Source organism: Pelmatolapia mariae, linkage group LG22 (assembly GCF_036321145.2).
Source record: "Pelmatolapia mariae isolate MD_Pm_ZW linkage group LG22, Pm_UMD_F_2, whole genome shotgun sequence".
Classification (NCBI taxonomy): Eukaryota; Metazoa; Chordata; class Actinopteri; order Cichliformes; family Cichlidae; genus Pelmatolapia; species Pelmatolapia mariae.
In genome coordinates, this window is record NC_086245.2 from 33,953,326 (window position 1) to 33,976,244 (window position 22,919).

At 41.5% G+C, this 22,919-nt stretch overlaps 2 protein-coding genes across 3 annotated transcripts in view; both read left to right on the top strand.

Annotated features, from left to right (window-relative positions):
- The window catches only part of scin (scinderin), a 49,267-nt gene extending 36,327 nt beyond the window's left edge, over positions 1–12,940 (top strand). Inside the window, exons 13-16 of the mRNA XM_065471429.1 lie at positions 9,783–9,904; positions 12,193–12,270; positions 12,345–12,405; positions 12,671–12,940. Of these exons, the coding sequence (XP_065327501.1) occupies positions 9,783–9,904; positions 12,193–12,270; positions 12,345–12,405; positions 12,671–12,834 (425 nt within the window). The 3' untranslated portion in view covers positions 12,835–12,940. The remainder of the gene's footprint in view (positions 1–9,782; positions 9,905–12,192; positions 12,271–12,344; positions 12,406–12,670) is intronic.
- A 2,091-nt stretch (positions 12,941–15,031) lies between these two features.
- arl4ab (ADP-ribosylation factor-like 4ab) lies at positions 15,032–22,398 on the top strand. Of its 2 annotated transcripts, none has more exons than XM_065471425.1 (2): positions 15,032–15,164; positions 16,172–22,398. In XM_065471425.1, the coding sequence occupies exon 2, from the start codon at positions 16,249–16,251 to the stop codon at positions 16,852–16,854; it is 606 nt and encodes a 201-aa protein (XP_065327497.1). In that variant the 5' UTR covers positions 15,032–15,164; positions 16,172–16,248; the 3' UTR covers positions 16,855–22,398. The 2 variants fall into 2 exon arrangements, with proteins under 2 accessions (XP_065327497.1, XP_065327498.1); XM_065471426.1 differs by lacking the exon at positions 15,032–15,164 and adding an exon at positions 15,210–15,513.
- The last annotated feature ends 521 nt before the right edge of the window (positions 22,399–22,919 follow it).

Genomic DNA, 22,919 nt, shown 5'->3' on the forward strand with positions numbered 1-22,919 from the left:
TAAAAACACCAACAGTATATTCCTTATTATCTATTGCATTAGATATCCCTTCTACAAGTTCCATCACTGCCATCGAAGTGGACCTTTTCACTCTAAAGCCATATTGGTTATCACTTAGGAGATTATGCTTCTCTATATATTTATCAAGTCTATTAACAAATAACTTTTCTAAAATTTTTGAGAACTGTGGGAGTAGTGATATTGGCCTGTAATTGGTAAACTGACATCTCTCTCCGTTTTTATGGATTGGAATAACTTTTGCTATTTTCATTTGTGAGGGAAACACACCAGTTCGAAAGGACAGATTACAAATGTATGCGAAAGGTTGCACTATATATTCTATAATACTCTTAACTAATTTCATGTCAATACCAAAACAGTCGGTGGACTTTTTATTTTTAAATGTCTTCACAATGTTAATTATTTCTCTATGAGTTACAGCACCAATAAACATGGAGGACACATTCTGAGTAATATGTTTATTTAGGTCATTATTATTTCTTGACTCTGGAATTTCTTTTGCTAAATTAAAGCCAACATTTACAAAGAAATCATTAAATTCATTTACAATGTCTTTAGTTTTATCAAGCACAATATCTTTATCTTTTTTAAAATAGTCTGGATAATTCTTATTTTTTGAGCCCTTTTTGATTATGCTATTTAATATCCTCCATGTTTCTTGTGTGTTACTTCTATTTTGCTCCAATAATGTGTGGTAATATTCTTTCTTGCTTGTTCTTATAATATTTACTAATCTATTTTTATATAACTTGTACTTTATTTCAGCATCTTTTGTCCTCAGTTTTATGAATCTCTTATATAGATTATTTTTCATTTTACATGCATCTTCTATCCCCTTTGTGATCCATGGCTTATTTGATCTGTGATGCTTTCTAGTGATTTTCATTAAAGGACAATGTTTTTCATATAGTAAAATTACAGTTGATAGGAATGCATCATATGCACTACTTGAATCTTCATATGCAAAAACCTCATTCCAATTGTGTTCCTTTAAGTCCACCTGGAGGGCAGCAATGGCTCTTGTTGTTCTATGTCGTATCATATCAAATGTTTGATTCTTTTTTTTAGTTTTAATCCCAAAATAATTTTGAAAAATTGCAAAAACAGGAAGATGATCGCTTATATCAGTTATAAGAAGTCCACCTACTATTTCATGGTCAATTTTATTTGTGAATATATTATCTATCAATGTAGCTGTATCAATTGTTATTCTACTTGGTTTTATAATTACAGGGAAAAGGCAGTTACTATACATTGTATTGATGAAATCTGTTGTTTTCTGATGTCCGTTTGGGTTTAGCAAATCTATATTAAAATCACCACAAATTATTTGCACTTTTTTATCATTTAGGTTGCTAAACATAGCAGCAAGTTTTTCATTGAATGTCTCAAGGCATGATCCTGGCGTCCTATAGATGCAACTTATAATTATATTGCTAGCTTTTTCAACATGGATTTCAATAGTAACACATTCCATTACGTCATCTATGATGCTTGACATACATTCAATCAGACTACATTTCAAAACTTTATCTACATATAAAGCAACACCGCCTCCTTTTTTATTCACCCTGTTCATTGTAAATAATTCGTATCCTTCCAGTCCCATTTCACTAACTTTCTCATTATCGAGCCATGTTTCTGATATTGCAATTATATTAAACTTTTTTAACTTACTTAAACATTCCGTAATTTTAGAAATATTTTTATACAGGCTTCTACTATTGAAATGTATGACCGACAATGCATTTGCCATTTTAATATTCATATTAAATTGGTCATCTGTATAGTACTCACAAGTACTATTATTGTTATTGTAGAAGTGATTATCTGGGTCAATGTTAGTTTCAGGGTCATGCATGTTGTGCTCTGCATAGTTAAACGTTTTGAAGTTCATCTTCTCAGCGTGTGTGGCAAAATAACCTCCTTGACAGTCCTTCTCATAATCAAAGTCTTCCTCTTCAATATCTCTGAATGGAAACCTATAATCTGTGTCCAAACTTGTCATTTATGTGTTTTTGTTGTTGTTTTTTCCATTGTTTTTTGAGCCATAAGGCCAGAAACACTTTCCATACCCATTGTTCATTATCCAATCGTCACTTTTCCAATAGATTCCATAGCAGATTCCTGTTTATTTATATTGCTCTAAGTCTTTGAGTTCTCTTATCATCACAACTTTTGCTTCTTCTGGATTGCCATTTAGTCTTATCATTACTTTGCAGTTCCTCGTCCATGTCGCTTGTATCTTATTTTGTTTTCTCAGGCTGCGTGCCTGTCTTGCAATTTCAGCAGTCTTTTTCGTTAAATGTTCATTTATATACACACCGGTCCCTTTTAGTTTCTTTCCCTGTTTCAGTAACTCAATCTTTGTTTTGCGACTCACAAACCAAAGAATAATTGCTGGCTTTGTTTTACTGTCTTTTCTGGGGAGCGTGTGGCATGCTGCGATATGATGGCTCTGAATACTTACATTCTTCGTTTGAAGGAATTTTATCACTTGCTGTTCAAGCGTTTGCAGCTCCTCTACCGGGGCATCTTCACCGTCTTTACCTCCGCCAGCTGTTACTCTGGCGTAGGTTCGGTGTTGTGTCTCCAGTCCACTTATGACTAAGTCATCCATTCTTGTGTACTGTTCAAGGTCCTCGAGCCGCCGTTCCAAGTCGTCTATTTTCTTGTCCTTCTCCTTTATCAAGTTTTTTAGTTGTTTTATTTCATCCATTAGGTCATGTAGCATACCTTGTTGTTTAGCCACTTTGCTCAGTTCATCAGACATGAAATTAAGCGATTTCCTAATCTCCTCCAACTCCTCTTCAACTCCTGGGTTTGCTTTTTTAGGCGGCATTTTGAAAATGGTGAGATTGGTATTACCTTGTGATGGCCCGTTGAAGTCACTGTCGATTTACTTGTTGGTGCCTTGCTAGAGGAGCCTGGGCCCAGCGGTTGCTGGAGGATCCCGGGCCTGGTGGAGCAGGAGAATCCTGGGCCTAGCAGCTGCTGGAGGATCCTGGGCCTGGTGGCTGCTGGAGGATCCTGGGCCTGGTGGCTGCTGGTGGATCCTGGGCCTGGTGGCTGCTGGTGGATCCTGGGCCTAGCGGCTGCTGGTGGATCCTGGGCCTGGTGGCTGCTGGTGGATCCTGGGCCTGGTGGCTGCTGGAGGATCCTGGGCCTGGTGGCTGCTGGTGGATCCTGGGCCTGGTGGAGCAGGAGGGTCCTGGGCCTAGCAGCTGCTGGTGGATCCTGGGCCTGGTGGCTGCTGGAGGATCCTGGGCCTGGTGGCTGCTGGTGGATCCTGGGCCTGGTGGAGCAGGAGGGTCCTGGGCCTAGCAGCTGCTGGTGGATCCTGTGCCTGGTGGCTGGTGGCTGCTGGTGGATCCTGGGCCTGGTGGAGCAGGAGGGCCCTGGGCCTAGCAGCTGCTGGAGGATCCTGGGCCTAGTGGCTGCTGGAGGATCCTGGGCCTGGCGGCTGCTGGTGGATCCTGGGCCCGGTTAAAAGCAAGGGCCATGAATTAAAAAGAACATCATGAATGAACTGTTTCCCAATGAAATCAACCATGTGGCTCTTCTGAATAGAGCTCATTGGAATCAAAAAATATTATTAAAAAGAATATTTAGATACAGCATATTATCAGTTGGATTTACCCAAAGGTAGCACAAAACTCTTGGATAGAATTAGAACAAGCAGACAGTAACGATAAACTTTCAGAACTTCCCTTGATTACAGCTTTAATTAAATGCCACTGCTGCTTAAAAAACCCATTAATCTTCTCCACCTTGCCAGCCTGATGAAAAATCCTTGAAATCACAAACTCCCAAATAGAATCCAGCAGGTTTTCTCCAAAATGGCACAACTCGGACTTTCAGATCAACAGAGCATTTCTTTACTTTATAGCATGGGCGCAAGAAGGAATCACACACCTCTTTTAAGATAATAAACTCATGTCAGATACTAAAATGTACTATTCTCTCAAAATTATATTCATTACTTTCAGTCACAAATTCAATATCTGTACTCATCCCCGAATGGGAGAAAGACCTTCCACTATCTTTGAAACCTGATTTTTGGACAAATTCTCAATGACAAAAAAAAAAAAACCATTTTAAACTCATTCAATACAAAATCCTACACAGAAACCATATCACACAACACATGTTGAATAAAATGGTTTTATGGGTGTTACGCCCCTGTCTAGGGGTACAGGAACATAGCATATGTTAAAAGAAGAGTGACCCCGCCCTGGTCCCCAAAACCATACCACAGCCGATTTAGATGTGAAACTGGTTTACAGTGGCTTGCAAAAGTATTCGACCCCCTTGAACTTTCCCACATTTTGTCACATTACAGCCACAAACATGAATCAATTTTATTGGAATTCCACGTGAAAGACCAATACAAAGTGGTGTACACGTGAGAAGTGGAACGAAAATCATACATGATTCCAAACATTTTTTACAAATGAATAACTGAAAAGTGGGGTGTGTGTAATTATTCAGCCCCCTTTGGTCTGAGTGCAGTCAGTTGCCCATAGACATTGCCTGATGAGTGCTAATGACTAAATAGAGTGCACCTGTGTGTAATCTAATGTCAGTACAAATACAGCTGCTCTGTGACGGCCTCAGAGGTTGTCTAAGAGAATATTGGGAGCAACAACACCATGAAGTCCAAAGAACACACCAGACAGGTCAGGGATAAAGTTATTGAGAAATTTAAAGCAGGCTTAGGCTACAAAAAGATTTCCCAAGCCTTGAACATCCCACGGAGCACTGTTCAAGCGATCATTCAGAAATAGAAGGAGTATGGCACAACTGTAAACCTACCAAGACAAGGCCGTCCACCTAAACTCACAGGCTGAACAAGGAGAGCGCTGATCAGAAATGCAGCCAAGAGGCCCATGGTGACTCTGGACGAGCTGCAGAGATCTACAGCTCAGGTGGGGGAATCTGTCCATAGGACAACTATTAGTTGTGCACTGCACAAAGTTGGCCTTTATGGAAGAGTGGCAAGAAGAAAGCCATTGTTAACAGAAAACCATAAGAAGTCCCGTTTGCAGTTTGCTACAAGCCATGTGGGGGACACAGCAAACGTGGAAGAAGGTGCTCTGGTCAGATGAGACCAAAATGGAACTTTTTGGCCAAAATGCAAAACGCTATGTGTGGCGGAAAACTAACACTGCACATCACTCTGAACACACCATCCCCACTGTCAAATATGGTGGTGGCAGCATCATGCTCTGGGGGTGCTTCTCTTCAGCAGGGACAGGGAAGCTGGTCAGAGTTGATGGGAAGATGGATGGAGCCACATACAGGGCAATCTTGGAAGAAAACCTCTTGGAGTCTGCAAAAGACTTGAGACTGGGGCGGAGCTTCACCTTCCAGCAGGACAACGACCCTAAACATAAAGCCAGGGCAACAATGGAATGGTTTAAAACAAAACATATCCATGTGTTAGAATGGCCCAGTCAAAGTCCAGATCTAAATCCAATCGAGAATCTGTGGCAAGATCTGAAAACTGCTGTTCACAAACGCTGTCCATCTAATCTGACTGAGCTGAAGCTGTTTTGCAAAGAAGAATGGGCAAGGATTTCAGTCTCTAGATGTGCAAAGCTGGTAGAGACATACCCTAAAAGACTGGCAGCTGTAATTGCAGCAAAAGGTGGTTCTACAAAGTATTGACTCAGGGGGCTGAATAATTACACACACCCCACTTTTCAGTTATTTATTTGTAAAAAATGTTTGGAATCATGTATGATTTTCGTTCCACTTCTCACGTGTACACCACTTTGTATTGGTCTTTCATGTGGAATTCCAATAAAATTGATTCATGTTTGTGGCTGTAATGTGACAAAATGTGGGAAAGTTCAAGGGGGCCGAATACTTTTGCAAGCCACTGTATTGTGCCTAAAGTGAAGCGTGACTCCAGGGTGAACAAAGGCCAAAATAGCAAACAAAACCAGCTTAATCAGTCAAGGAGGTGCTACCTAAACCCTACATGATAAAAAGAACAAACAAAAGACAAATGCTACCCCTAACTGAATAAACAGGAGAAAATAAGACAGAAAGTAACAAGGCAGCTCACCCTTCGGCTTCAGTAACTATTTACACGTGACTCTAAACTACACACTATATACAGAAGCTCAGCAATCCTCAGGAACACACACGCGAGTAAAACAGGGTTTGGAGGCCAAGGATGGTTCTGACGCTGCTGTCAGTTGCTGCCCAGGGACAACTGCTGGTGACAGATTTTCAAAGCAACCACATGATCAGGGGACCAATCAGCAGCCGTCAGCTTCTCCAATCAGGGACCTGCAGAGACTCTTAAAGACACAGACAGGCAGAACAAAAAAACAGCCACCAAGACACATTATGGCCAGGGCCGTATCAATGGGTTTCTCTGATTCTGGGATTTGTACTCAGTGTACTCAAAACACCACAGACACTCCTTTTGTCAGTGCTTTTTTCTCCACAACTAGCTCAGTCCTCCAGCTCTGGTCCAAGCGTACTAAATAGATGAACGTGTTCCTTGCTCACACCTGCCTGTGAACTCACTGGACTACTCCTCCCCTGCAGCTGAGCCACAAACCACTAGTGGTGCCACGGATCAAAAATCTCACGGTTCGGATCGGATCACGGTTTTAAGTCACGGATCGGATCAATTTTCGGATCAGCAAAAAAAGAAAAAAGACAAAAATTTAACATTTACTTATTGAAGTATTTTTTGCCTGTTAAAAACATTCAACTCAAGACTAATTCCACGCAATTATATAAAAACAAAGTATGGTACAACATAGGGCAGTATAGGGCTTTGTATCTACCACTCAATTCAATTTTATTTATAAAGCGTCAAATCACAACAACAGTGGGCTCAAGGCGCTTTATATTGTAAAGTAGACCTTACAATAATACACACTGCTCATTATATCGCACTCTGCTGTGATATAATGAGCTGTCAAGGTCACGTAGCTTTCCGTGTCCTTGGAGGTCCACCCATTTGTAGTTAGGGCAACAGAAGATGCCTGGGACAGTTCAGCCATAACTTTAAACTTTTCCTGCTCATACATGCTTGGAACGATCTTGCCACCAAAGTGGACGCACAACGGGATATCATAGCAGGGCTCAAGCCGTTCATCACAGTTTAAACCCCTTGTTTTGCACAACGGAATATGGCCTCCCGTCTGCAGCTAAACACCCCAATAGCTTTTGTAATAGCTTTAGCCCGGTCGGATTGGGCAGCAAAGGGCAGCCTGTTCTCACTCCCGAGGCGTAACATCCCAACGTTTTGTCACGTCCCCCGGCGTTCCTGAGGAACGCAAAAGGTGACCGTCGGCGTTCTTATGGTACGCGCCGGGTTATGGATGAAATCCAGTGGAATGACAGTCCGCGGTAATAGACGTTCCAGCCCTGTATTCCAGCCCTAAACCTAACCTTATCCCTAACGTTAACCAGCACTTTAATGACGTTAAGTAGTGTTTTCCCAAGTGATTTTAAGAAAAAGAGCAAACAGGTGTAGATTGAGTCCAAACGGTTCTCATATGTCCTCAGTTTTCCAATGTTGTCATTTAGGAACGTGTTGAGTGCCCGAAAACGTAATATGTTGACAATTTGTCACCTAGCGTAAAATGTTACGCTTTGGGTAGCTTAAATACCGCAAACTCCTCTGCTCCTCCACTTGGACCGCTAGCGCTGGCCATAACTATCGCTTGACAGACCCACCACGCACACCATACACATACTTTTTTTTCTTCTTTTTCGAATCTTCGGATCACGTGCGTACCGAATCGTGGAGTGGGATCGGTTCGGATTACGGATCAACCGTGATCCGTTGCACCACTACAAACCACACCCCACTGCCACATACACTCCCTCTCCCACTTAGGCTGGGGAGCCGTCTTACCTGCTGGGAGAAAACGGCCCTCAGCTCGAAGCTTTAGGATGAAGGTGAGGGTAAAGTTAGAGGTGTCTTGCAGGGGACCAGATCTGAGGCACACTTTCGGGTGAAGTTGGTCAAGAGTCGGTCAGCTCTGCAAAGACTGGCATGAACCAGCAGTAATAACCAGCAAGTCCCAAGAACCTTACTGCCTTACTACCTGTTTTTTGGTCTTGGGATGCCTCCCCAAATACTGTAACTCCCTCCATCCAACCGCACACTTCTTAAGACTGGCTGCGAGCCCCACCTGTTTCATTGACTCCAGCACTGTGGCCACCCGGTGCAAATGCACCGCCAAAGAGTCACTGCTGACGCTACATACAGCATGGGCCTGCAGCACCTGGTCCATGAGACGCTGAAGTGTGCCTGGGGTTCCTATAGCAAGTCAGATGGAACTGTGACAAATTGGTACAACCCATATGAAGTCAAAAGCCGTGTTTTCCTTAGACTCTGGAGACAAGGATATCTACCAGTAGCCCTAGTTTCACCAGCTCGTCCTCCCCAGAGTCAACATCAGGCGATGACTCACGTCATCTGTTGTGAGCACAAGTCATTAAAACCTGGCCAATCAGTTTCCAAAATATCACAGCCTTGAATTTATGCTTTTTGACCTTATACTTAATATTAACTGGTACGCTGGGATATTTCACATTGCTCACTTGGTGTTGGCTCTCTCTGTGGTATCATTCTCTGGAATGATACCACATTCACTGTGCACTGTAACTTCCTGTCACAGTGCACAGTGGTGTTTTTGTGTAGATTATCTTTGTACAACGAATTTTTAAAAAAAACTGATAAAACATAGATAACATCCAATTTCATAGTGTAATCTTCACATGCTTTATCCAAAGCACACTCTCTGTTGATTCGCCCGCTAATTATATTCACAGTATGCACTCACTGCGTCTTTAGGGATTCACCTAGCTTAGCTTAGCTCTCTAGCAGCATGGCCTCTTCACCTGTCCCTCCTGCACTTTCCTGCTCAGTGTGTCAGATGTTTAGTTACTGTAGGTTTGCTTATAATAATCAGTCCGCTGTAACTGTATGCCAGGCGTTTATTAGCAGCCAACATGAACGTTCGTACACTCGTAACAGGAAGTACACATAGCTGACTCAGAACCACAGCGACCCCTGCTGGAAACCTCCGTAACAGCAGCAACGGCAGGCAGTATGGACAAATATAACATTACTGTTATCTACAGTTACTCTTTGGCCTCCTTTAGTAATAACGATACTTGTAATAAATGTAGCCTTTTTGCAGCTCTGGAGGCCGGGATCACTGAATGGGAGACTCGGCTTAACGCCCTTAAAAAAGCTAGCTAGTAAATAGCCAGGCCCCTGTAGCTGTTGCAGCTCAAAGTAGCGTAACTCCCCTTAGTGCTGCAAATTCTGTAAAATTGGGGGTGGGGGGGGGGGGGGTTATCGCAAACTAGCTGAAGTATATTCTTACTGTTTTAAAGAAAAAACAATAATGGATAAAAATTTTGATTCACAAGAATTCAACAAAAATGGTACAACAGGTAGAGGTTTGATTCCTGGCTGTTCCAGTCTACATGCCACATATCCTTGGGCAAGATACTAACCCCAAGTTGCTCTCTGATGCGTCCAGCGAAGTATGAATGTGTGTGTGAATGTTACATAGAAGGCACTTACATAGAAAAAAGTACATTATACATTTTTAATTTTGGAAAAGTTGTGATTAGTGTGGTAACTTTTGGACCTCCCTCCTGAGCTACAGCCAGCCAAGCATCCCCTATATGAATGTTTGAATGGCTTCATACTTATACTTGAATGTGATTATACGAGCTTCTGAGGTGTCACTTTGTATTTTGTCTTGCAGCTAATTTCTGGGCTGAATTAGGAGGGAAGAAGGAGTACCAGACATCAGAGAGGCTGGAGAGTCAGTCTATGACTCATCCTCCTCGACTCTTTGGATGTTCCAACAAGACTGGCAGGTTCACGGTAAGTTTTTGACATGTGTCATTTTCCCCTCATGAAGGAATCTGTTTGTTACTTTCTTTCCAGCATATTATTTATTCTGTTTTTGTTGTATTAGTTAATAATAATAATAATCGATTGCATTTATATAACCGAACCACGGTCGCCCCCAAATTATGTGTTAACAAATCTATTAGACCACTCATCAAAAAAATGAGAAAACAAAAACCTGAATTTATATTATTTATCAGACTAATGACATTTTGTTTTGTTTTGTTTGTATTAATTTTGCCACAGTTTCCCACAGATGTAACAAACTAAGTTGGAGGGACAGTTTTCTTTGCTTACTATGGCAATCCAATCATTTTTAGTTGGAGGCTCACATTTGAACTATTTATGGGTCATGATTAATGCCTCTGTGCTGTCTTTCAGTCCAGCTTTGCCCAGCCACTGGTAGGACTTCTGGATGTCAGTCACTTGTGTTAAATAGGCCCTTGACAGCATAAGACCCAAATCATGTATAGCTGCTTCACCAGTAATTATGTGCTGTTATATTTTCCAGTCAGACAATCAGCACATTTGGTGTAGTGCATTTAAACAAATTGTAAGACCCGGATATCATTAAACACTCCTCTAAATAATAAATGCAGCCTTTATAACACAGGTTACAGTTATTCACAGCACTTCAGTTACACCTCTGCAGTGTGGTCAGGTGGAACAATTGTGCTATAACCAGTGATGGGAATAACGGCGTTACAAGTAACGGCGTTACTAACGGCGTTACTTTTTTCAGTAACGAGTAATCTAACTAATTACTATTCCTGTCGTTACAATGCCGTTACAGTTACTAACAAGGAAACGCGGTCCGTTACTATTTTTCAACAAACATACGGTTGAAGCTGTGTTCAGCTTACCGCTTCTTATATCAGTTGCACGGAAGTAGCTGACTATGTAAGTACAGCTTTAAGCAGCTGCGCGCTCCCGCGGACGGTAATCACGATCACTGTCTAGCACAACAGCTGGAGCTCAGGGGGCAAAACAATCACATGAGTGCTGCTGTTTGACTGAGGAAGAATAAAGTAGTCGTGGTAAGCCAATCACATGACCACTTTAAGACAAAGCAACAAGGTGACATATACCAGTTTATAAATTATGTTGATAGGCCACGTAAAACCAGAGTCATGATAAACAATATATATGCAGCGTTTTTTCCTCAATAGTTTCGTCACGTTAGCGCTAGCAAGCACTCTCTGCTTATGAGCAAAAAAAAAAAAAACACAAAGCACAAGGGAAGTTTTAGGAGTGACAGCGAGAGAGAGAGAGAGAGAGAGAGCAGAAAGAGAGAGAGAGAGCGAGTTTTGAGATGTGAGAGATTTGTGACGTTTAGCGTGTTTGGAGTGTGTAGTTCATGTGTTGTCTTGTGTAGTTAGTGTGTAGTGTTGTGGATAGTTTTGTGTTGTGTGTCAGAACAATGAGGCGACTGCTGTCTCCAGGTAGAAACAGGAGTGATACACCTGCTGCTGTCAGACCTGCAGGTATCAGGCTGTGATCTTCTCCTTTATAGTGGACAGAAATAATTTTTTTGGAGTGGCACAAATAATTTGTGTGGCATCTTATTGATGAACAGCTGATTGTTCTGTAAATAGTTTGAAATGGTTATTTAAAAAATCAAGGTAAATGGATGCAAATAAATTTGTTGTTTGCAAAACTTGTGCATAGGATTTTAAAATTGACAATTAATATTTGCATTTTAAGTTATGAAATATGATTCATTAAACATGTTTATGGTTGTTACAGTAAAAATATAACTTTTTCTACTCTGATTTTATGGTTTTTGTCTGATTTTAGATCAATTGTGTTAATACAGTATGTCAAAATGAAAACATGACTGTAAATTCAGACACGTGAGGTTGTGCTGAAAAGAATGATACCAAACAAGGCAAAGCAAATAGTTTTTAAAGGTAAAATGTGGAGGGAAAATCAAAAGTAGTAAAAAATGGCCAATTATACCCTGGACCCCAGAGGGTTAAACGTTTTTTTTTAAGTAACGCAATAGTTACTTTTCAAGTAATTAATTACTTTTAGAATATTGTAACTCAGTTACTAACTCAGTTACTTTTTTGAAGAAGTAACTAGTAACTATAATTGAATTACTTTTTCAAAGTAACTTGCCCAACACTGGCTATAACACAGTCCCGTGTCATTAAAACGTACATTCTGAGCTTCTATGGTAATCCTCATTCAACTTTTGTCACATTGTGCTAAACACTGATCACTGAAGTGTAGCTGAGTTTAAATGTTATTGTATGCAGATTGAAGAGGTTCCAGGAGATTTCGCACAGGATGACTTAGCTGAAGATGACGTGATGCTGCTGGATGTTTGGGACCAGGTACTCAACTGTAGGACACAACAGACATCTTAGGACAAAGTGAACAACCCCTCACACACACTCTTCTGTTGTAGGTGTTTGTCTGGATTGGAAATGATGCAAACGAGGTGGAGAGGGCTGAATCTCTCAAATCTGGTGAGCTTTTACAATTTTGACTTTAGTCAGAATTTTATTAGGTAGCATGAGACAAACTATACTATAGCAATCCATAGGATGAACCCAAACAATTCAAAGATCTTTGATTAATAAAGAGACTATATGAACCCATTCTGAAATACAATAGCTAACAGCTAATGGGAACCCTTAATTATATTGGTTTTTAGATTTTTATCTACAAAATTCATCCTACAACAAACTTTTGTTTGAGGTTCCTGTCTGTGACTCACTGTCTCCTCTGCAGCCAAACAGTACATTGAGACTGACCCAGGGGGGCGTGACAAGTTGACTCCTGTGGTGGTGGTGAAACAAGGCCATGAACCTCCCAACTTCACAGGCTGGTTCCTGGCCTGGGACCCTTCCTACTGGGACTCTATCACCAGGAGCGTGAAGTCTCTGAATGTTTAAAACATTCACATGATAAATCAACAGAACACAGAAATATTATCATCTTTATAATCAGCACAATTTAAATATATATCTACATGTGTACTATCAGTGGTAGATTTCTTCCCTAAAGTTTGAACACAACAAGCCTCTAAAGGATACTGCATCCTTTAGAGGCTTGTTGTGTTCAAAGCAGTCTGTATTAAAATCCTTTAATGAGAACAGTCCTGTATTCACTGCGCGATAAGCTGCTTTCTCATACCAGCTGAAACAACTCAGCTTGCTTTGATAGTAATCAGTAATTAAAGGTTTTTATGGCGTGCATAATGTTATGAGTGTTTATGAAGTCTTTGCCAGCTGAGGAGTAGGGTTTCAAATGAAGCGATACTAGCTCTGCTCGTCCCTGTTAGTACTCTTATTGCAGCATATTGGATTAACTGAAGGCTACTGTGTCATCTTCTAGGCATTATTCTATGGTAGGATGTTCCTGATTTTGACAATATTGTGCAGCTGAAATAAAGCATGTAAACTTCAGAGCTATATAATAAAGTAGACAATCAAATGTTGGAAGTTCCTGCATTCTGTTCTTCTTTGGTCTGTTTTAACACATCCACGGTGCAGGCAGTAATACATAATGGTTTACACCTCCTGACGCATCATCATCTGCCAGGAAACTGGAAAGTTTTCTTTGCCATTTGTTTTTTGTATTGGTCCTTCTGAATCCCTTAAACTTACAAAAACAGCAGTTTTAAAAAATGCAAATGCATTGCTCTGAATATGTGTATTGGCTGCTCTGTGCTTGCAAGATGCGTACTGGGTAGCTTTATATTTACTGTGTGAATGAGAGTCATTCATTTCCTGTGAATTGTTACCACTTCTTACAACAGTTGAAACAAAAGAGTGGCAGACTCAGTGTATTTAGTCTTTCTCCATCCATGTATGCAAGTATGCCAGTCATAGTCTGAATGATACAATTCCACCACCAGAGGGTGAACACGAGGCCTGGTGTAGATGTTTGTATGCCCTCAGATGAATTTTACATTTCCAAGCACCAACTATTCCTATAATAATATAATTAAAAATATGTAATAAACAATATTTGGCCACGGCATTCATATTGATCCAAAAGCACGTACAATCTCAACCTCATCCACAGAGCAGAGTTGCTCATTTAATTCATTATGGGCTGGAGTCAGTATGATAAAAATTAAAATAAGCAATGTAGTAGTTTCTTTATTTTTTAAATTGTATACGTGGGGGTTAGCACTGCTGCTTCACAGCAAGAAGGTCCTACTGCACGAATCCACCATCTGTCTGAGTCCTTTCTGTGTGGAGTTTTCATGTTTTCAGCCGGGCCGGGTGACTTCTCTCCGGGTACTCCCGCTTCCTCCCACAATCCAAAGACATGCGGTTAGAAGGATTATGTTAATTCGTAATTGCCCGGAGGTGTGAATGTGAGCATGAATGGTCGTCTGCCTCCCTGCGTCTAGCCCTGCGGCAGACTGGCGACCTGTCCATGTGTATCCCATCTATAATGTATTTATTTTAAACCCTTCAACATAATTTAGGCCACTGTGTGTGGAATACTAACCTGAAAAACTGGCCTTCTTCCAAATAAATAAATAAATAGATACATAAAGAAATACCTTTCGACCGAGACGTGCTCTTTGATAACGGGTTTAATTGCACAGTCCCGGGTTTGAGTGTAACCACGAAGTGAGTGGCTAAATAAATAAATAAATAAATAAATAAATGACTTTAAATTAACAGTGTTACATAATTTTGGAAAAATTGAGGTTCATAATAATTAGACTATAAAGTGCATGGAATGAATCCCGAGTAACTCTGAAATAGTATAAACATTTAATATCACTAGTATCCATTACTATTACAAGTATTACTATAATCCTGTTTTGACGAATTTTCCAGTGGTGGGCGTACAACACGAGGGAAATCGTATAAATAGGCCACTGACGCTGAACTCTCAGCTCTTGTATGATTACAAGATTATACACGAGGATAATGCATTATGGGGAAACCTAAAGCTATATAATTTCCTATTTCAAAACCTTCCAAAGAACAGCACCCTTTTGTATCGGTACGTTTAATGAGCCCTTCGCTTTTACGTGATTTGATTCGAAGCCTGTGGAAGTCAGCCAAACCAAATATGCCGGCTATGCTTTTATTTCGAAAAGCGAAAGCGGAAATAGTTGTGTTTATTCTAGTGGGCTTAGCGCCGCTGCGGAATGGAGAGGTAGTAGTAGTTGTAGGCGTCTGAGGAGGTGAAAGCGGTGGGTTACCGAACCTGTGGACGCACTGCCAGCTGTGATGGGTTAACATCGTTTGTCGAGGTACGTTTCTTACGCTGCTACTGTGACGGATCCATTGTTCTGTAGAAAACAGCGATAACAGCCGGAAAATCATATCTAACCCCAGAGACAGCTCAAATTAATTTCCCCTCAATGAAGCAAATTACGTTGATGTCCGCCTGCTTTGTCATGTAACGCTAACCTAACGCTGCTTTACATGTAAACGTGCATAAAAGGCCCAAAGCGCTAAGACTGCTTTTTCCAACACTTGTTGGCTTTACAAGCTGGAGTCGAGTCAGGTCTGCTGTAACACAGGACCTACAGCACTGCACGCCAGACTCCATTTGGATATCTCACAAACTGACGCCGCTCCTCGGATAACAAGCTAAAGGTATTCACAGTATTTGATATAAATAGAGATGTTACATCAATCTTTATTTGCCATATTTCAGTTCGGGCTAACTCTTAGTAGTAGGTTTTAATGAAACGCTTACTTGGTGGCACATCACTTATCACCGTCTCCGTGTGTCTACCTTCAGTGAGCAGGGCGGGAGCGGCCGCTGCAAACCAGGCATAAAGTCATAAAAACGCAGTTTTCTTGTCGTCGGAAACGTGTTCATCAGTCACCTCACGGGAGCCCAATTCTTCAGGACATGTCGATTTGTTAGTAACGTAAGATTTATTTTAATTTATAGATTAGAAACGGTCCTTTCAGCATAAAGAAGTCGGTTGCCAAGCAACACATTTTTTTAAAGCTACATGTCAGTCGCTCGGTTGTTTAAAAATCACAAAGCCCGGTTTTGATCGGTCCATGGAGGTGACGGATGGATTTGGGGGGAATTTAAAAGATCTCTTGCCCCCGTTGTTTACCGAGTCACACGTTGAAGTGCGATCCACCCTGCTGTTTTATTCCGAGCTCAGTCCTCAGTGTCAGGATAATGTACGGGTGTGTGGGTTTATTCACTTCTCGGGTGTTTGTGCCATTGTAAAGCAACAGCGTGCTGTGTGTTCGCATGCCTTGACTCATGCATTTCTCCTCTACACTCTAGCTTTTGCTGCAGTTCTTTCACAACAAGATCAACCTTGGGAATATTTAGTGGCAACTTCTTTCGGTCTGTGTGCCAAGATGGGAAACGGACTGTCGGATCATCGCTCCCTGCTCCCCTGCCTCCCCTGCTTTCAGGCTCTTCACATTGTCATTCTAGGACTGGACTGTGCAGGCAAGACCACTGTACTGTATCGCCTGCGTTTCAATGAGTTTGTGAACACTGTCCCGACCAAGGGATTTAACACAGAGAAGATCAAAGTGTCTCTTGGAGGCAGCCGTCGGACTGCGTCTTTCCACTTCTGGGATGTAGGTGGCCAGGAGAAGCTGCGGCCTCTGTGGCGCTCGTACACACGCTGTGCTGATGGCATTGTGTTTGTGGTGGACTCGGTGGATGCCGAGCGCATCGAAGAAGCCAAGGCAGAGTTGCACAAAATCACACGGCTGGCAGAGAACCAGGGTGTGCCGGTCCTTGTGGTGGCTAACAAGCAGGACCTGCGGAATTCTCTTAGTTTGCCTGAGATGGAGAGCATGTTGTCTCTAGGTGAGCTCAACACTGCCACACCCTGGCACCTTCAGCCTGCTTGTGCCATTATCGGCGAGGGGCTGCAGGAGGGACTGGAGAAGCTCCATGCCATGATCATGAAGAGGAGAAAGGTGCTGCGGCAGCAAAAGAGGAAGAGATGATGTGCTAGTAGAGGAACTATAAAGTATGAGCAGAATCTAAAGCTGCACAAGTACTATTGTGAGCTGAATACAACACTGGGTTTAGCTGGAACAAGACACAGTGATACCCATTCTGTCAGTTGCCCCTTTTTGGCTGGGTCTGTTCCTTCAACTGAAATGGCTTAAAGTTAGCCAGTGCTCCCACTGAGGACAGTGCAATGTATTCTGAATGCAAACAGTCATTCTAAAGTTAGTGCAGCAATACGCCACGCCGAACTCAAAGAAGGACAAAAAGCTTTTGTTGTGTTTATTAGTTGAAACATATGCTGTACCAACTTAAAAACAATCAAATAAGTCTCGATCATGTATATTCCACCAAAGCTCTAAAAGTTAACATGAAGTTGATAATGACTCACTAAGTACAGAATCACTACTGACTCCTAGAAACAGCGTCGTGTCAAAATCGCTACAGTTGAATAGAAGCTGTTTTTCAAGGGTGCCCCTTTGTGTTCCTGCTGACATGTCTCGATGACATGACAAGCCAAGAGTACAGTTACACTAATTGATTTTCATCATCTGGTTACTGTTTAAACATAACAGTAACCAGTTTCTTCACTTGACAGTAGTGTCAAAAGACCAAAATGTGACTCACGTGAGTTGTTTTCTTAGCATGAGGCTGCTAGGCTTCCTTGCTTTTCAATCAACTGCACCAAAAAAGGGCTTTATATACTCTCTGATATTAGTTTATATTACAAAATGTAGTCAATAATTGACGATAGCTTCAGTGCTCAAATATTTAAAGCTAACAACTATAACTACTGTCATAAAAACAAATATTTTTGGAGTTCAAAACCACAGTGAGAAGTCAGAGTCACACTTGGAGTGAGATGACAATCAATCAGCATTATACTTTTTGATATGCAAGTGTCATCTGCATTGCTGCTAAGATGTTAGTTTTCAGGTCACCAGCCACATTTCTTCATTTATTAAGTTCTTCAGGGTCATGTCTCCTTTTATTGCAGAACATAGACTGGACCCACATGCTTTACTTGCATTGTTGTAATGTCTAAGCCCGTCCTGTGATTACTGTGCCACTGTCAGTGCTGCTAACATTGGATAAAAACTGTGATGTTAAACGTCATCTGAGAATTTATTTTCATGTTCAGTGAGTAGTGATTGTTTTTTGTTTTGTTTTTTTACTTCCTTTCATGTTTGGAATTTTTGTTGTAAGGCATTAATAATACATTTTTAAAAAGTAATGCTCAAGTACTTTTTTGGACATCAATTAACATGATCAGAGTGGAAGCTTCGAAGCTTTTGGGTGTATGTAACTGTCAAACTGCTGTTCACAGTGCAACGAGATAAAAGGCTGAGCAGTTCTTACTGATTAAGTTAAGGATTCGCACCCACCGGCTTTTGCATATGTCTCAGTGCTATGAATGTGAGCTTGTTCGGTTATTCAAAGGTAGCCTAATGAGGCTTTACAAATTTACAATTTGGTAACTTTGTGGGGAAAAAAGAAGCAAACTGAGTGTCATTGGTTCCAGCTGCACCACATGTGCTGTTGAAGGTAAAAGTGTTATCGTGTGTCCTTGTGTGTAAGCAAATGGGTTGTGTAGCACCAAACTACAGGACTGCATACTGCATCCAAAGTCGGGGTGCCCATGGATGACCATGATGGAAAATTATTTGCTATAAAACACAACTTTGATTCCACTTCTTCAAAGGAAGGGAATTGTACATCATGTGTTCAGTTATACTAATAAAAGTACATTTGTAAATCTGTTGGTTAAACAGGGCCGTTAAAAAGTGTTTTCTCCCTTCCTAATTTTTATTTTTTTGGCATGTTTGTCATACAAATTTTTCACACAAAGATGCCCCAAGTAAATACAAAATGTAGTGTTAAGTGATTATTTAATTTATTGAGGCTGGTGGGCTTACTTGCTTTTATTTGTTACTAAGGGAAAAGCTACCAAAGCCAACATGCACTGTGTGAAAAAATATTAGCCTCCTAAACCTAATAACTGGTTGTGCCAGCTTTGAGAGCAGGAACTGCGATCAAGCATTTGAAGTAATGTAATGAGTCTTTGAAACTACTGTGAAGGAATTTTGGCCCACTTGTCTTTACAGAATTTTTCAGTTGAGCCGTGTTTGAGGATTGTCAAGCATGAACTGCTTTTCATGGTCATTCCAGAGCATCTGGATCAGTTTTAAGGTCGAACTTTGACAAGGCCATTTCAAAACATCCAAAACCTTAATGTTGGTTTTCTTTGTACCATTTCGAGGTGGACTTGTTGGTTTGTCTTGGGTCACTGTCCTGCTGGATAACCCGAGTGCACTTAAGCTTCAGGGCATGAATGGAGCTGGATTTTCTTGTAGAGCAAAATTCATGGTTCCATCAATTACAGTAAGTTGGCCAGGTCCTGAAACAGCAAAGCACCCCTAGATCATCACACCACCACTACAACATCTGACTTTTAACTTTGTCATCCACTCCTTTGTGGATAATGGCTTTCACCATGGTTCAATGAAGTCCCAAAAACTCTACTTTCCAGACTGACTGATGTCAGCGACTCTGTTTCTAAACTGTTCCTGAGTGTCTTTAGCTCGAGGACATGCTGTCTTTTGCTTTATGGGATCTTTTAGCTACTTCATTTTATCAGACTTTGTGATTTCTTGGTTCAACGGGTCTGGCAGTCATCAGGTCTGAGTATAGCTAGTGAATTTAGACTCAGCTTTTCAAAAACTCTGGTTAATCACAGTTCATTCATGATTTAATAAGGGGCGGTAATTACTTTTTGCGCACAGGGTTCAGATAGCTTTTTTGCCTTAATAAATGAAATAATTAAAAAAAAACTAATATTGTATTAACTTTGGATATCTTTGCCTAATATTATGAGTATAATATATATGTAAGTGTGACAAATATGTAAAATAAATAAGAAGTCAGGAAGGGGGCAAATACTTTTAAATAAAAGTATAAGTAAAATAGAAAGTTACTCTCTGAAGCACACGAAAGTCCTAAATATCTGTCATGATAATCTGAAAGTGTTTTTATCTGAACTACGTGCTGGATGAACACAAAATTGGCCATTTAGTAATCGTTAGTTGGCCGTTTGCAGAAATGGTCCTGCTATCTCTTCACTCAGTGCTAAATGGTTGGTTGGGTGGGGTCTTGTCGGCAGGCAGCCAGACTCTTCTCAGGAAACCGAAGCAAGGAAGGGAGTGGTTCCTCTTACATTATCACCATATCCTGTTCTCAGCTCTGAAAACTGCAGTTTACACCGTTCACAGTTGGAGCTGACTGGGAATCAGATTAGAAGTCCACACAGCTTTCAAACGTCCCACCTCAACCCTGCACCCCTCTCTGCTGCTGAATATACACCCTAACATGGATGGCCATGCTTTTAAAGTCTTTTTTTTCTCAGCTGTTTAGAAGACTGGAGGAATGGCTATGAAATATATGCTGCTAGCCACTGGTGTTGTTACTGTGCTGTGTGGTCTGGTAATCTGACCCCTGAGTTAGCTCAAATTCACATTAGCTGACCTGAAGTGATTCAAAACACTGTAATGGTTTGTATATAGTCGGAGACCAGTATGCCCTCAGTAACAGTCATCCTCCAGTGTCCTTAGTAGGCAGCCGACTGGAGTAGATACAAGTAGAAAAGTGGTGGAGTCTCTCTCAACCTCATTTTGACCTGATGTCTAAACACACACATAGAACCTGATAGAGAAGCTGCAGCCAACAGTGTGTCTTCATTAATCCATCATTAATGAAACTCTAGGATCAAGAAGCCCAGGACTGGTATGATTATGTAGAAAAAAATAACACCTAAAACCCCTTCAGTAGTGTTTTACTGCCAGCAGGTCACCCTCCAGCCAAAGGGAAAAGGCAGTCTTGACCCGGCACGCCGCTCTACTTTGTGTAATGGAAAATACACGGGGGTGCTGGGCAGATAGCCATACTGCTGTGGAGGAAGGAAACTGCAGATGCATGAATGACAGCCTACCGACTGTGTTTAAAGTGGACATGAAACACTACATGTAAAAAGGCTCATTTGCACCATGGAGCCCTGCTCTAAAAAACTGTCATAGACTCAACACTGTGAAGCTGGAGTTAAGAAAGAAGTATTTAGAACATGTTTAGCACCACCATGTGCCAGAAGAAGAACATGACATGACATGATATGTGTCTTATATACCCAAAGATTATGGTATTAATACATTAATGCAGTCACTCTTCATGTAGATTTAAGTTTACACAGCCCACCATGGATCACAAGAGTTTTAAAAGCTCATCTATTCTCCTAGTTTACATACCTTAAGTATTTGTGTTCTTTTCGGTCAGTAGTGGTTTTTGCCTCAGAACTCTATCATACATGCCATTTTTACCCAGTTTCTGTCATATTGTGAAATCATAAACACTGGCCTTAACTGAAGCAAGTGAGGCCGGGAGGTCTTTAGCTGTTGTTCAGGGTCCTTTTGTGACCTCCTAGATAAGTCGTCAGTGCACTCTTCGAGAAACTTTGGTAGGTTTAACAATGTCTCCAGTTTCCTCTATTTGTAGATAAGGGCTTTAGGTATGATTTTACTCCACTGCCAGTGTGTTCGGGATCATTGGCATGCTGAATAATAACGCTGTTTCCAATCAAATGACTTCCAGATGGTACTGCGTGATATCTGACTGTACTCAGCTGCATTCACCATTTGCTGAAATGTAGTAGAACAAAGAACACACACCAAGAATACTTATTCAGTGCTTTTCAATAAGTAATCTTAATAAAGAAGACTGTTGCTACCTCAAAGCACATTATGCGCTGTCGGTCCTGCGTGCTGCACAACAACATTCAATATTTAGTATTTACTGGTGGCGCTGTCACTTGGTGTTCGCTCACTTTGTGGTAGAGTATCACTTCCTGTTCCTGCTCAAACACAGTGGTGTTTCTGAGTAGCTTTTCTGCTTAGCAATTTAATTTAAATCTTTTGATACATCCCTTTTTCATAGTATAATCTTAACGTGCTTCATCTGAATCACCCTTTCTGTGTACTCACTACCTAATTTATAGCCAAAGTATTCACTCACTGTCTCTTTACTGTTTCGCTAGCTTAGCTTAGCTCGTAGCCGACTCGTTAGCACCATGGCTACTTCACCTGTCCCTCCTGCACTTTCCTGCTCATTGTGTCAGATGTTTAGTTACTCCTCGGCCTCCTTTAGCAGTAATGATACCTGTAACAAATGTAGCATATTTGCAGCTCTGGAGGCCAGGATTACTGAATTGGAGACTCGGCTTCGCACCCTTCATTCACCCGTAGCTAGCCAGGCCCCTGTAGCTGGTGCAGCCGAAGATAGCGCAGGCCCCGCTAGCTGTTCCCCGGCAGACCCCAAGCAGCTGGGGAAAGAGGGCGGCTGGGTGACGGTGAGGAGGAAGCATAGTCCTAAACAGAAGCCCCAGGTACACCACCAACCTGTTCATGTGTCTAACCGTTTTTCCCCACTCGGCGACACACCCGCCGGGGGTCAAACTCTGGTAATTGGTGATTCTGTTCTCAGACATGTGAAGCTAGAGACACCGGCAACCATAGTCAATTGTCTTCCAGGGGCCAGAGCAGGCGACATTGAAGGAAATTTAAAACTGCTGGCTAAGGGTAAACGTAAATACAGTAAGATCATAATTCACGTCGGCAGTAATGACACCCGGTTACGCCAATCGGAGGTCACTAAAATCAATATTGAATCGGTGTGTAACTTTGCCAAAACAATGTCGGACTCTGTAGTTTTCTCTGGTCCCCTCCCCAATCAGACCAGGAGTGACATGTTTAGCCGCATGTTCTCCTTAAATTGCTGGCTGTCTGAGTGGTGTCCCAGAAACGATGTGGGCTTCATAGATAATTGGCAAACCTTCTGGAGGAAACCTGGTCTTGTTAGGAGAGACGGCATCCATCCCACTTTGGATGGAGCAGCTCTCATTTCTAGAAATATGGACCAATTTATTAAACCCCCCAAAATATGACTATCCAGAGTTGGGACCAGGAAGCAGAGTTGCAGTCTTACACGCCTCTCTGCAGCTTCTCTCCTCCTGCTACCC

Bases quoted from the DNA above. Each gene is read 5' to 3' on its own strand.
- arl4ab (XM_065471425.1), top strand. From the start codon at position 16,249: ATGGGAAACGGACTGTCGGATCATCGCTCCCTGCTCCCCTGCCTCCCC.